Source organism: Salmo trutta, chromosome 33 (genome assembly GCF_901001165.1).
Source record: "Salmo trutta chromosome 33, fSalTru1.1, whole genome shotgun sequence".
Lineage (NCBI taxonomy): Eukaryota > Metazoa > Chordata > Actinopteri > Salmoniformes > Salmonidae > Salmo > Salmo trutta.
Window position 1 is genome coordinate 43,654,031 of NC_042989.1, and position 16,230 is coordinate 43,670,260.

General features: G+C 47.4%; 1 protein-coding gene across 5 annotated transcripts in view; it reads left to right on the forward strand.

Moving 5' to 3' along the window:
* The first annotated feature begins 1,968 nt into the window (after window positions 1–1,968).
* Window positions 1,969–16,230, forward strand: part of rab11fip5a (RAB11 family interacting protein 5a (class I)) — a 71,836-nt gene continuing 57,574 nt past the window's right edge. For all 5 annotated transcript variants that reach the window (XR_003871551.1, XR_003871552.1, XR_003871550.1 and 2 more), the window contains exon 1: window positions 1,969–2,626. Coding sequence is in view for 2 of the 5 variants with exons in the window: in XM_029731028.1 (XP_029586888.1) it covers window positions 2,244–2,626 (383 nt within the window). In the remaining 3 variants the exon portion in view is untranslated. The remainder of the gene's footprint in view (window positions 2,627–16,230) is intronic.

Below are 16,230 nucleotides of genomic sequence, written 5' to 3' on the forward strand. Positions count from 1 at the left end.
ACAGAGAGTATCCATGTTAGAAGGAGTGACAGAGAGTACCCATATTAGAAGGAGTGACAGAGAGTATCCATATTAGAAGGAGTGACAGAGAGTACCCATGTTGGCCCTGCAGAAGGAGTGACAGAGAGTGACAGAGAGTATCCATATTAGGAGTGACAGAGAGTACCCATATTAGGAGTGACAGAGAGTATCCATGTTAGAAGGAGTGACAGAGAGTACCCATATTAGAAGGAGTGACAGAGAGTACCCATATTAGAAGGAGTGACAGAGAGTACCCATGTTGGCCCTGCAGAAGGAGTGACAGAGAGTGACAGAGAGTATCCATATTAGGAGTGACAGAGAGTACCCATATTAGAAGGAGTGACAGAGAGTATCCATATTAGAAGGAGTGACAGAGAGTATCCATATTAGAAGGAGTGACAGAGAGTACCCATATTAGAAGGAGTGACAGAGAGTACCCATATTAGAAGGAGTGACAGAGAGTATCCATATTAGGAGTGACAGAGAGTATCCATATTAGAAGGAGTGACAGAGAGTATCCATATTAGGAGTGACAGAGAGTATCCATGTTAGAAGGAGTGACAGAGAGTACCCATATTAGAAGGAGTGACAGAGAGTATCCATATTAGAAGGAGTGACAGAGAGTACCCATATTAGAAGGAGTGACAGAGAGTACCCATATTAGAAGGAGTGACAGAGAGTATCCATATTAGAAGGAGTGACAGAGAGTATCCATATTAGAAGGAGTGACAGAGAGTACCCATATTAGAAGGAGTGACAGAGAGTATCCATGTTAGAAGGAGTGACAGAGAGTACCCATATTAGAAGGAGTGACAGAGAGTATCCATGTTAGAAGGAGTGACAGAGAGTATCCATATTAGAAGGAGTGACAGAGAGTACCCATATTAGAAGGAGTGACAGAGAGTATCCATGTTAGAAGGAGTGACAGAGAGTATCCATATTAGAAGGAGTGACAGAGAGTACCCATATTAGAAGGAGTGACAGAGAGTATCCATATTAGAAGGAGTGACAGAGAGTACCCATATTAGAAGGAGTGACAGCGAAGTTGTGTTTCCTACCGATCATCTGGCGGACCCACTGGGCATAGACATCTAGAGTTGTCAACTAACTTGAAATTATTATTATTATTATTTTTTTTACTTTAAGTTAAAAGTTGAGTAAAAACTAAATACTAAATGCCCTAACATTGATAACTTTTTCCCAAATCCAATTAGATATACACTTTGATTCAATGTCATCAACACATTGATTTTTTTGTTGTTCTTTTTTTCCAGTTGAAATGACGTAAAAACAACGTTGATTCAACCCATTTTCTGCCCAGTGGGGAGCAACGGAGCATCTGCAATGTTATGTCATCCCAGGGCTGTGTGTACTCTAGAACTGTTCTCACAGCGCAGTACCCCGAGGGGAACGAAGGTGGTTCCCCTACTTCCAAGTGGGTCTGATCTGAGAGACAGGCCGCAGGCTGAATAGGATAGTTATCACTGCGACTCTTTTAAAACAACAAAAAAAGGATCGTTGTAATGTATATTTCACGTTATCACATGACTAGAGATGCTGATAAACTGAGCCACGGGTGATTGTGGTGGAAGCTGTTTTCTACTTGCGTCTGTCTTCCTGTAGAGAGAAGTATAAAGGCGCCGCCTTGGTTTCAACCATAGAGAATAATAGAGAAAACATTCTTATATAGTTCTATTATGGCGTCTGTAAGCGCATGGGCAACTCCAATGAGACAATCTCCATTTTGAAGAAGTCCATTTTATTCTTTACGATTGGCTGATTCCTCCTGATGGGTCACCAGGAGGAATCAACCAATGAAGTTGAAATGTCCCACCCAGTTGAAAATGATGGAATCCCTCAATAGCGCTGCGCATTCGACGACGGCCTTGTGTCCACTAGAGACCTCTATAATTGTCTATGGTTAGAACAATTCTGACCGCAGAGAGGAGGGAGCGCTTTACTCGGGCGCGTCGTACCGTCGGAAGCCTTTATTACCATAGCCGAGCATACGCCACGGAACACATGCTGGGGCAACGAACAGTCAGGACACTCCAGACAGACCCAACAATACCGACAAACTTAAAGGATACAATAATGCCGAGCAGCCTAGTCACGGACTAGCTGTGCATCTCTGAGAGACGGCGGAGGGAAACGGCTGGGTATCATACCATTTCCACCTTTAGATTTGAGCCTGTCTCTCTCTCTGTTGTTTTTATTTGGACATGTCCTCGCTAAATATAGACGACGACGACCAGAGATGGGTTCCTACACACGTCCAGGTCACCGTTCTGCGGGGAAAAGGTTTGCGGGCGAAGGGTAAACACGGTACCAGCGACGTCTACACCATTATCCAGGTGGGCAAGGAGAAATACTCGACGTGTGTTCTGGAAAAGACCACTGCTCCGGAATGGAAGGAGGAATGTTGTTTCGAGTTATTACCGGGTGTTCTGGAGCAGGTTGGGGACGGGGGCTCATACCCACCCGGGAGCAGCGACTTGGTCCTCACGGTGATGCACCGGGCGCTCATGGGACTGGACGTGTTTCTGGGCCAAGCCGTCATCCCCCTGGATAAGGTGTTTCAGGACAGAATATGCATGAAAAACGAGTAGGTTTCATTTTTTTGTTGTTGAGGTTTGAAGTCTTTTGCTGTATATTCCATTTGATTTCTGCGCTTCAGGGGGAGATTTAGACAACACCGGCCCTTTTCCTTCACGGTGGTCTGTTCTAGAAAGAGTCTTGCAGTGTTTCAAAGAGAGACAGATTATTATTTTTTAAACTCGAAAGTCTTACATTCTACAACACATTAGTCAACTTGACCTTTCTTTATTGGCGGGTTTAGAGGGTTTTATTCTGAAGTTGACTTCTATAAACACAGCAACTGTCAGATCATGCTGCAGCTTTTACCCAGGGCCTCTGCACTACCAGACACGCCCTCTACATGCAGACTAGTTTGTTAAACGGACTATGGACAGGGGACTATGGACAGGACTATGGACAGGGGACTATGGACAGGGGACTATGGACAGGGGACTATGGACAGGGGACTATGCTATCTGATAGCCATTCTAGACAGCCATGTTATTACTTTTCAGGCTGCGTTAGGCTACAAAAGGTTAGCTTACAGAGCTGGGCTATAATGAGGGAGGTTCGCTTACAGAGCTGGGCTATAATGAGGGAGATTAGCTTACAGAGCTGGGCTATAATGAGGGAGGTTCGCTTACAGAGCTGGGCTATAATGAGGGAGGTTAGCTTACAGAGCTGGGCTATAATGAGGGAGGTTAGCCTACAGAGCTGGGCTATAATGAGGGAGGTTAGCTTACAGAGCTGGGCTATAATGAGGGAGGTTAGCTTACAGAGCTGGGCTATAATGAGGGAGGTTAGCTTACAGAGCTGGGCTATAATGAGGGAGGTTAGCTTACAGAGCTGGGCTATAATGAGGCAGGTTAGCTTACAGAGCTGGGCTATAATGAGGGAGGTTAGCTTACAGAGCTGGGCTATAATGAGGGAGGTTAGCCTACAGAGCTGGGCTATAATGAGGGAGGTTAGCCTACAGAGCTGGGCTATAATGAGGCAGGTTAGCTTACAGAGCTGGGCTATAATGAGGGAGGTTAGCCTATAGAGCCGGGCTATAATGAGGGAGATTAGCTTACAGAGCTGGGCTATAATGAGGGAGGTTAGCTTAAAGAGCTGGGCTATAATGAGGGAGTTTAGCTTACAGAGCTGGGCTATAATGAGGGAGGTTAGCTTACAGAGCTGGGCTATAATGAGGGAGGTTAGCCTACAGAGCTGGGCTATAATGAGGGAGGTTAGCTTACAGAGCTGGGCTATAATGAGGGAGGTTAGCCTACAGAGCTGGGCTATAATGAGGAGAGGTTAGCCTACAGAGCTGTGCTATAATGAGGGAGGTTAGCCTACAGAGCTGGGCTATAATGAGGGAGGTTAGCCTACAGAGCTGGGCTATAATGAGGGAGGATAGCTTACAGAGCTGGGCTATAATGAGGGAGGTTAGCTTACAGAGCTGGGCTATAATGAGGGAGGTTAGCTTACAGAGCTGTGCTATGATGAGGGAGGTTAGCCTACAGAGCCGGGCTATAATGAGGGAGGTTAGCCTACAGAGCCGGGCTATAATGAGGGAGGTTAGCTTACAGAGCTGGGCTATAATGAGGGAGGTTAGCCTACAGAGCTGGGCTATGATGAGGGAGGTTAGCCTACAGAGCTGGGCTATAATGAGGGAGGATAGCCTACAGAGCTGGGCTATAATGAGGGAGGTTAGCCTATAGAGCTGGGCTATAATGAGGGAGGTTAGCCTATAGAGCTGGGCTATAATGAGGGAGGTTAGCCTATAGAGCTGGGCTATAATGAGGGAGGTTAGCCTACAGAGCTCGGCTGAGGGAGGTCTGCTTTTCTTACCTGAAATGTGGGCCGAACTCTGTTCTTCTATGCAGAGAGTAATTCTAAATTCCAGAGGTGGAATAACGTGTTATTCTCTGTAGTCTGTATTGTGGCCCCAGGCAGGACTATGGCAGGATGTGAAATTACTGAGGATTAGGGTTTGTCCCAATTCTCAGGATAATCCACTGGTCTCATGGCCTGAAAGCTCTGGGTTACATCCCAAATGGCACGCGAGTGTAATACTGTTGACCAGGGCCCATGGGGTGGATGGAGCCTGACCAGGGCCCATGGGGGGTGGAGCCTGACCAGGGCCCATGGGGGGGGTGGAGCCTGACCAGGGCCTATGGGGGGGTGGAGCCTGACCAGGGCCCATGGGGGGGTGGAGCCTGACCAGGGCCCATGGGGGGGTGGAGCCTGACCAGGGCCCATGGGGGGGTGGAGCCTGACCAGGGCCCATGGGGGGGATGGAGCCTGACCAGGGCCCATGGGGGGGATGGAGCCTGACCAGGGCCCATGGGGGGGGTGGAGCCTGACCAGGGCCCATGGGGGGGATGGAGCCTGACCAGGGCCCATGGGGGGGGGTGGAGCCTGACCAGGGCCAATGGGGGGGATGGAGCCTCTGTGTTGTTGCAGCCTATTTACAACATAAATAGCATTATTATAAAGCCTATCCTTCCTTCCATGGATCACAGAAAGAGTAGTTTAGTGGTGAACAGCAAATAATTCCCTTTATGAACATTCCAGTAATATTGTCACCTCCCGTTCAGTTGTTTGTGCTCAGGCCTGTCATATCAGCTGTCCACTGTTTGAGGAGTTTTGGTCACTAATTTAGGAGACCGTTCGTAATGATAAGCTGACATCTTGTATTTGACGTGTCATTGACTAAACACTGATGGACTTCCAAGATACATGTAGACAAACCTTTTATAGAGTGGTCGGTTAGGCTGGTAGACAAATCGTTTATACAGTGGTCGGTTAGGCTGGTAGACAAACCTTTAATACAGTGGTCGGTTAGGCTGGTAGACAAACCGTTTATACAGTGGTCGGTTAGGCTGGTAGACAAACCGTTTATACAGTGGTCGGTTAGGCTGGTAGACAAACCGTTTATACAGTGGTCGGTTAGGCTGGTAGAAAAACCGTTTATACAGTGGTCGGTTAGGCTGGTAGACAAACCGTTTATACAGTGGTCGGTTAGGCTGGTAGACAAACCGTTTATACAGTGGTCGGTTAGGCTGGTAGACAAACCTTTAATACAGTGGTCGGTTAGGCTGGTAGACAAACCTTTAATACAGTGGTAGGTTAGGCTGGTAGACAAACCTTTAATACAGTGGTCGGTTAGGCTGGTAGACAAACCTTTAATACAGTGGTCGGTTAGGCTGGTAGACAAACCTTTAATACAGTGGTCGGTTAGGCTGGTAGACAAACCTTTAATACAGTGGTCGTTTAGGCTGGTAGACAAACCTTTAATACAGTGGTCGTTTAGGCTGGTAGACAAACCTTTAATACAGTGGTCGGTTAGGCTTGTAGACAAACCGTTTATACAGTGGTCGGTTAGGCTTGTAGACAAACCGTTTATACAGTGGTCGGTTAGGCTTGTAGACAAACCGTTTATACAGTGGTCGGTTAGGCTTGTAGACAAACCGTTTATACAGTGGTCGGTTAGGCTGGTAGACAAACCTTTAATACAGTGGTCGGTTAGGCTGGTAGACAAACCTTTAATACAGTGGTCGGTTAGGCTGGTAGACAAACCTTTAATACAGTGGTCGGTTGGGCTGGTAGACAAACCTGTTATACAGTGGTCGGTTGGGCTGGTAGACAAACCTGTTATACAGTGGTCGGTTAGGCTGGTAGACAAACCTTTAATACAGTGGTCGTTTAGGCTGGTAGACAAACCTTTAATACAGTGGTCGTTTAGGCTGGTAGACAAACCTTTAATACAGTGGTCGGTTAGGCTTGTAGACAAACCGTTTATACAGTGGTCGGTTAGGCTTGTAGACAAACCGTTTATACAGTGGTCGGTTAGGCTTGTAGACAAACCGTTTATACAGTGGTCGGTTAGGCTTGTAGACAAACCGTTTATACAGTGGTCGGTTAGGCTGGTAGACAAACCTTTAATACAGTGGTCGGTTAGGCTGGTAGACAAACCTTTAATACAGTGGTCGGTTAGGCTGGTAGACAAACCTTTAATACAGTGGTCGGTTGGGCTGGTAGACAAACCTGTTATACAGTGGTCGTTTAGGCTGGTAGACAAACCGTTTATACAGTGGTCGGTTAGGCTTGTAGACAAACCGTTTACACAGTGGTCGGTTAGGCTGGTAGACAAACCTTTAATACAGTGGTCGGTTAGGCTGGTAGACAAACCTTTAATACAGTGGTCGGTTGGGCTGGTAGACAAACCTGTTATACAGTGGTCGGTTGGGCTGGTAGACAAACCTGTTATACAGTGGTCGGTTAGGCTGGTAGACAAACCTTTAATACAGTGGTCGGTTAGGCTGGTAGACAAACCGTTTATACAGTGGTCGGTTAGACTGGTAGACAAACCGTTTATACAGTGGTCGGTTAGGCTGGTAGACAAACCTTTAATACAGTGGTCGGTTAGGCTGGTAGACAAACCGTTTATACAGTGGTCGGTTAGACTGGTAGACAAACCTTTAATACAGTGGTCGGTTAGGCTGGTAGACAAACCTTTAATACAGTGGTCGGTTAGGCTGGTAGACAAACCTTTAATACAGTGGTCGGTTAGGCTGGTAGACAAACCTTTAATACAGTGGTCGGTTAGGCTGGTAGACAAACCGTTTATACAGTGGTCGGTTAGACTGGTAGACAAACCTGTTATACAGTGGTCGGTTAGGCTGGTAGACAAACCTTTAATACAGTGGTCGGTTAGGCTGGTAGACAAACCGTTTATACAGTGGTCGGTTAGACTGGTAGACAAACCTGTTATGCAGTGGTCAATTAGACTTGTTTCTGGGTAGCAGTGTCCCTTTCTGCATATGTTAACATATGATAGAAGTCCATAGGAAGGATATCTGAATGATGAGGGGAAACCTCTCTCTTTCTCGTCCCTTCAGTCTGTCCGTCCTTGTAAACAACATTTTATAGAATGTTTAGGCTGTACCGTTTTACCATAACTGAAGATGAACTGTAGCCTGGGCACAGATCTATTCGTGCTCATTGTGATTGGGAGTCCCATAGGGCTGCGCACAATCGGCCCAGCGTCGTCAGGGGTTTGGCTCCGGGGGGTAGGCCGTCATTGTAAATAAGAATTTGTTCTTGACTTGACTTGTTAAGTAAAAAATAAATATGTCATGTTTGACATTGACAATCAGTGACAAACTGGCGTTCGGGCTACATCGTGAGGGTAATCCTAAAGAATTTTGATGAGAGGTCAGTTGTCTAGTTGTAGTGACGACCCGGGCCTTCCTCGTACTATTAGGTGATGTATGTTGTAGTGACGACCCGGTTCTGCCTCGTACTATTAGGTGATGTATGTTGTAGTGACGACCCGGTTCTGCCTCATACTATTAGGTGATAGACGTTGTAGTGACGACCCGGGCCTGCCTCGTACTTTTAGGTGATGTATGTTGTGGTGACGACCCGGTTCTGCCTCGTACTATTAGGTGATGTACGTTGTAGTGACGACCCGGGCCTGCCTCGTACTATTAGGTGATAGACGTTGTAGTGACGACCCGGGCCTGTTACACCCCCGGGCCTGCCTCATACTATTAGGTGATGTATGTTGTGGTGACGACCCGGGCCTGCCTCGTACTATTAGGTGATGTATGTTGTGGTGACGACCCGGTTCTGCCTCGTACTATTAGGTGATGTATGTTGTGGTGACGGTCCGGGCCTGCCTCGTACTATTAGGTGATGTATGTTGTAGTGACGACCCGGTTCTGCCTCATACTATTAGGTGATAGACGTTGTAGTGACGACCCGGGCCTTCCTCGTACTATTAGGTGATGTATGTTGTAGTGACGACCCGGTTCTGCCTCGTACTATTAGGTGATGTATGTTGTAGTGACGACCCGGTTCTGCCTCATACTATTAGGTGATAGACGTTGTAGTGACGACCCGGGCCTGCCTCGTACTTTTAGGTGATGTATGTTGTGGTGACGACCCGGTTCTGCCTCGTACTATTAGGTGATGTACGTTGTAGTGACGACCCGGGCCTGCCTCGTACTATTAGGTGATAGACGTTGTAGTGACGACCCGGGCCTGTTACACCCCCGGGCCTGCCTCATACTATTAGGTGATGTATGTTGTGGTGACGACCCGGGCCTGCCTCGTACTATTAGGTGATGTATGTTGTAGTGACGACCCGGTTCTGCCTCGTACTATTAGGTGATGTATGTTGTGGTGACGGTCCGGGCCTGCCTCGTACTATTAGGTGATGTATGTTGTAGTGACGACCCGGTTCTGCCTCGTACTATTAGGTGATAGACGTTGTGGTGACGACCCGGGCCTGCCTCGTACTATTAGGTGGTGTATGTTGTAGTGACGACCCGGGCCTGTCACACCCCCGGGCCTGCCTCATACTATTAGGTGATGTATGTTGTGGTGACGACCCGGGCCTGCCTCGTACTATTAGGTGATGTATGTTGTGGTGATGACCCGGGCCTGCCTCGTACTATTAGGTGATGTATGTTGTAGTGACGACCCGGTTCTGCCTCGTACTATTAGGTGATAGACGTTGTAGTGACGACCCGGGTCTGCCTCGTACTATTAGGTGATAGACGTTGTGGTGATGACCCGGGCCTGCCTCGTACTATTAGGTGATGTTCGTTGTACTGACGACCCGGGCCTGCCTGGTACTATTAGGTGATGTATGTTGTACTGACGACCCGGGCCTGCCTGGTACTATTAGGTGATGTATGTTGTAGTGACGACCCGGGCCTGCCTGGTACTATTAGGTGATGTTCGTTGTACTGACGACCCGGGTCTGGCTCCTACTATCAGGTGATGTACAGTGCATTCAGAAAGTATTCAGACCCCTTTCCCTTTCTCACATGTTGTTGTTGTTACACCCTTATTTTAAAATGTATTTTAAAAATACTCAATCTACACACAATACCCAAAAATGACAAAGTAAAACAGGTTTTTAGAAAGATTAGCAAATTTGATGTGAGGTTTAAAAAAAATTTTAACATTTTTTCTATAAGTCTTCAGACCCTTCTGCTATGAGACTCAAAATTGAGCTCAGGTGCCTCCTGTTTCCATTGATCATCCTTGAGATGTTTCTACAACTTGATTGGAGTCCACCTGTGGTAAATTCAACTGATTGGACATGATTTGGAAAAGCACACACCTGTCTACATAAGGTCCCACAGTTGACAGTGCATGTCAGAGCAAAAACCAAGCCATGAGGTTGAAGGAATTGTCCGTAGAGCTCCGAGACAGGATTGTGTCGAGGCATAAATCTGGGGAAGGGTACCAAAACATTTCTGCAGCATTGAAGGTCCCCAAGAACACAGTGGCCTCCATCATTCTTAAATGGAAGAAGTTTGGAACCACCAAGACTCTTCCTAGAGCTGGCCGCCCTGCCAAACTGAGCAATCAGGGGAGAAGGGCCTTTGTCAGGGAGGTGACCAAGAACCTGATGGTCATTCTGATAGAGTTCCTCTGTAGAGATGGGAGAACCTTCCAGAAGGATAACCATCTCTGCAGCACTCCATCAATCAGGCCTTTATGGTAGAGTGGCCAGACGGAAACCACTCCTCAGTAAAAGGCACATGACAGCCCGCTTGGAGTTTTCCAAAAGGCACCTAAAGGACTCTCAGACCATGGTAAACAAGATTCTCTGGTCTGATGAAACCAAGACTGAACTTTTTAGCCTGAATGCCAAGCGTCCCGTCTGGAGGAAAGCTGGCACCATCCCTACGGTGAAGCATGGTGGTGGCGGCAAAATGCTGTGGGAATGGTTTTTCAGCGGCAGGGACTGGGGGACTAGTCAGGATCGAGGGAAAGATGAATGGCGCAAAGTACAGAAAGATCCTTGATGAAAACCTGCTCCAGAGCGCAGGTTCACCTTCCAACAGGGCAATGACTCTAAGCACACAGCCAAGACAACTCAGGAGTGGCTTCGGGTCAAGTCTCTGAATATCCTTGAGTGACCCAGCCAGATCCCGGACTTGAACCGATCTAACATCTCTGGAGAGACCTGAAAATAGCTGTGCAGCGACGCTCCCCATCCAACTTGACAGAGCTTAAGTGGATCTGCAGAGAAGAATGGGAGAAACTCCCCAAATACAGGTGTGCCAAGCTTGTAGCATCATACCCAAGAAGACTCGAGGCTGTAATCGCTGCCAAAGGTGCTTCAACAAAGTACTGAGTAAAGGGTCTGAATACTTATGTAAATGTGATATTTCAGTTTTTTTTTGTACTTTTAATAAAAAATGTTTTACCCAATTTCCCCAATTTCATGGTATCCAATTGGTAGTTTCAGTCTTGTCTGATCACTGCAACTCCCTTCTGTACTCGGGAGAGGCGAAGGTCGAGAGCCGTGCGTCCTCCCAAACTCAACCCAGCCCAGCCACCCTGCTTCTTGACACAACGCCCACTTAACCCGGAAGCCAGCCGCACCAATGTGTTGGAGGAAACACCGTACACCTGGCACTGCACCCGGCCCGCCACAGGAGTCGCTAGTGCGCGATGGGACAAGGACATCCCTGCCGGCCAAACCCTCCCCTAACCCGGACGACGCTGGGCCAATTGTGCGCCGCCCTATGTGTCTCCCTGTCGCGGTTGGCTGAGACAGAGGCTGGACTCGAACCCATAATCTCTAGTGGCACAGCTAGCACTGGGATGCAGTGCCTTAGACCACTGCACCACTCGGGAGGCCCCCAAATTTGTTATACATTTGCAAAGATTTCTAAAACTATTTTTGCTTTGTCATTATGGGGTATTGTGATGTCATTATGGTGTATTGTGATGTCATTATGGGGTATTGTGATGTCATTATGGGGTATTGTGATGTCATTATGGGGTATTGTGTGTAGATGGCTGAGGATTTTTATTTATTTAATCCATTTTTAGAATAAGGCTGTAACGTAACAAACTTTGGAAAGGTCAAGGGGTCTGAATACTTTCAGAATGTGTTGTATATTCTAGATATGAGTGTGTTCCTTCATATAGATTGATGGTGCGTATTGCAGGGAATGATGACCGAGGCTTGCCTGGACCCAGCTCTGCCAAAGACCTGTCACATAACTATTTCTGATATTTATAAAGCCCTTACAGAGGAGGAGGGGCTTAATGTTTGTATAGCTCAGCCTCTGTTGGGTACTGGGACATACTGTATATTCCACAACCAGGAAACCAGGGAACTGGGACATACTGTATATTCCACAACCAGGAAACCAGGGCACTGGGACATACTGTATATTTCACAACCAGGAAACCAGGGAACTGGGACATACTGTATATTCCACAACCAGGGCACTGGGGCATACTGTATATTCCACAACCAGGAAACCAGGGCACTGGGACATACTGTATATTCCACAACCAGGGCACTGGGACATACTGTATATTCCACAACCAGGGAACCAGGCACTGGGGCATACTGTATATTCCACAACCAGGAAACCAGGGCCCTGGGACATACTGTATATTCCACAACCAGGAAACCAGGGCACTGGGGCATACTGTATATTCCACAACCAGGACACTGGGACATACTGTATATTCCACAACCAGGAAACCAGGGCACTGGGACATACTGTATATTCCACAACCAGGGCACTGGGACATACTGTATATTCCACAACCAGAGCACTGGGGCATACTGTGAATTCCACAACCAGGGCACTGGGGCATACTGTGAATTCCACAACCAGGGCACTGGGGCATACTGTGAATTCCACAACCAGGGCACTGGGACATACTGTGAATTCCACAACCAGGGCACTGGGGCATACTGTGTATTCCACAACCAGGGCACTGGGGCATACTGTGTATTCCACAACCAGGGAACCAGGGCACTGGGGCATACTGTGTATTCCACAACCAGGGCACTGGGGCATACTGTATATTCCACAACCAGGAAACCAGGGCACTGGGACATACTGTATATTCCACAACCAGGGCACTGGGGCATACTGTATATTCCACAACCAGGGCACTGGGGCATACTGTATTTTCCACAACCAGGAAACCAGGGCACTGGGGCATACTGTATATTCCACAACCAGGAAACCAGGGCACTGGGACATACTGTATATTCCACAACCAGGAAACCAGGGCACTGGGACATACTGTGTATTCCACAACCAGGAAACCAGGGCACTGGGACATACTGTGTATTCCACAACCAGGGCACAGGGACATACTGTATATTTCACAACCAGGAAACCAGGGAACTGGGACATACTGTATATTCCACAACCAGGAAACCAGGGCACTGGGACATACTGTATATTCCACAACCAGGGAGCTGGGACATACTGTATATTCCACAACCAGGGCACTGGGGCACTGGGACATACTGTATATTCCACAACCAGGAAACCAGGGAACTGTGGCATACTGTATATTCCACAACCAGGGCACTGGGACATACTGTATATTCCACAACCAGGGCACTGGGGCATACTGTATATTCCACAACCAGGAAACCAGGGCACTGGGACATACTGTATATTCCACAACCAGGGCACTGGGACATACTGTATATTCCACAACCAGGGTACTGGGACATACTGTGTATTCCACAACCAGGAAACCAGGGAACTGGGACATACTGTATATTCCACAACCAGGAAACCAGGGCACTGGGACATACTGTATATTCCACAACCAGGGAGCTGGGACATACTGTATATTCCACAACCAGGGCACTGGGGCACTGGGACATACTGTATATTCCACAACCAGGAAACCAGGGAACTGTGGCATACTGTATATTCCACAACCAGGGAACCAGGGCACTGGGACATACTGTATATTCCACAACCAGGAAACCAGGGCACTGGGGTATACTGTGTATTCCACAACCAGGAAACCAGGGCACTGGGACATACTGTATATTCCACAACCAGGGCACTGGGACATACTGTATATTCCACAACCAGGGCACTGGGACATACTGTATATTCCACAACCAAGGCACTGGGACATACTGTATATTCCACAACCAGGGCACTGGGGCATACTGTATATTCCACAACCAGGGCACTGGGGCATACTGTATATTCCACAACCAGGGCACTGGGGCATACTGTATATTCCACAACCAGGGAACCAGGGCACTGGGACATACTGTATATTCCACAACCAGGGCACTGGGACATACTGTGTATTCCACAACCAGGAAACCAGGGAACTGGGACATACTGTAAATTCCAGAATTCCAGTCATCCATCTCGAGTCATCCATCTCTATTCATTTCTCGTCATCCATCTCTATCCATCTCTATTCATTTCTAGTCATCCATCTCTATTCATTTCTAGTCATCCATCTCTAGTCATCCATTTCTAGTCATCCATCTCTAGTCATTCATTTCTCGTCATCCATCTCTATCCATCTCTATTCATTTCTAGTCATCCATCTCTATTCATTTCTAGTCATCCATCTCTATCCATCTCTATTCATCTCTAGTCATCCATCTCTAGTCATCTCTAGTCATCCATCTCTATCCATCTCTAGTCATTTCTAGTCATCCATCTCTATCCATCTCTATTCATTTCTAGTCATCCATCTCTATCCATCTCTAGTCATCCATCTCTATTCATCTCTAGTCATCCATCTCTATTCATCTCTAGTCATCCATCTCTATTCATCTCTAGTCATCCATCTCTAGTCATCCATTTCTAGTCATCCATCTCTAGTCATCCATCTCTAGTCATCCATCTCTAGTCATCCATCTCTATTCATCTCTAGTCATCCATCTCTAGTCATCCATCTCTATTCATCTCTAGTCATCCATCTCTAGTCATCCATCTCTAGTCATCCAGCTCTAGTCATCCATCTCTAGTCATCCAGCTCTAGTCATGCATCTCTTTTCATCTCTAGTCATCTATCTCTAGTCATCCATCTTTATTAATCTAGTCATCCATCTCTATTAATCTGGTCATCCATCTCTATTAATCTAGTCATCCATCTCTATTAATCTAGTCATCCATCTCTATTAATCTAGTCATCCATCTCTATTAATCTGTTCATCCATCTCTAGTTATCCATCTCTAGTCATCCTTCTCTTTTCATCTCTAGTTATCCATCTCTAGTCATCTCTAGTCATTCATCTCGATCTCTAGTCATCCATCTCTATTCATCTCTAGTCATGCATCTCTAGTTGTCCATTTCTAGTCATCCATCTCTTCATCTCTAGTCATCCATCTCTAGTTATCCATCTCTAGTCATTCATCTCGATCTCTAGTTATCCATCTCTAGTCATCCTTCTCTTTTCATCTCTAGTTATCCATCTCTAGTCATCCATCTCTAGTTATCCATCTCTAGTCATCTCATGCAGAACAGAACGATGCAATGCAACTTCATAGTGCAGGTTGAGGTCGAGAGAGAGGTAGTTTATTAATCAATCCTGTCTGTCCTCCATTGCTAAACTGCTAAACAACATGAACTAGCCTTTGCAATGAACTAACCTGTCTTTTGAAAGACTTCTAGTCCACTCGATGATATAATGTAACTATAATCTAATTATATTGTGAGAGTGGTGAGCAGTAGTTTATTTTTTTACATTTTTTTTATTGAACCTTTATTTAACTAGGCAAGTCAGTGAAGAACAAATTCTTATTTATAATGATGGCCTACACCGGCCAAACCCGGACGACGCTGGGCCAATTGTGCGGCGCCCTATGGGATTCCCAGTCACGGCCAGCTGGGAAACAGCCTGGATAGTAGTGGGGGAGGGGCTCTCATCACATCCAGATGTGGAATGTGTTTCTCCTCCCATGTCCATTGTGGTTTCTGACTTTACAGCCTGTCCCGCTGAGGAGCCTGTAGTTTTACAGCCTGTCCCGTTCAGGAGCCTGTAGTTTTACAGCCTGTCCCGCCGAGGAGCCTGTAGTTTTACAGCCTGTCCCGCCGAGGAGCCTGTAGTTTTACAGCCTGTCCCGTTCAGGAGGCTGTAGTTTTACAGCCTGTCCCGCTGAGGAGCCTGTAGTTTTACAGCCTGTCCCGCTGAGGAGCCTGTAGTTTTACAGCCTGTCCCGCTGAGGGGCCTGTAGTTTTACAGCCTGTCCCGCTGAGGGGCCTGTAGTTTTACAGCCTGTCCCGCTGAGGGGCCTGTAGTTTTACAGCCTGTCCCGCTGAGGGGCCTGTAGTTTTACAGCCTGTCCCGCTGAGGGGCCTGTAGTTTTACAGCCTGTCCCGCTGAGGGGCCTGTAGTTTTACAGCCTGTCCCGCTGAGGGGCCTGTAGTTTTACAGCCTGTCCCGCTGAGGGGCCTGTAGTTTTACAGCCTGTCCCGCTGAGGAGCCTGTAGTTTTCCAGCCTGTCCCGCTGAGGAGCCTGTAGTTTTCCAGCCTGTCCCGCTGAGGAGCCTGGAGTTTTCCAGCCTGTCCCGCCGAGGAGCCTGTAGTTTTACAGCCTGTCCCGCTGAGGAGCCTGTAGTTTTACAGCCTGTCCCGTTCAAGAGCCCGTAGTTTTACAGCCTGTCCCGTTCAGGAGCCTGTAGTTTTACAGCCTGTCCCGCTGAGGAGGCTGTAGTTTTACAGCCTGTCCCGCTGAGGAGGCTGTAGTTTTACAGCCTGTCCCGCTGAGGAGCCTGTAGTTTTACAGCCTGTCCCGCTGAGGAGGCTGTAGTTTTACAGCCTGTCCCGTTCAGGAGCCTGTAGTTTTACAGCCTGTCCCGCTGAGGAGG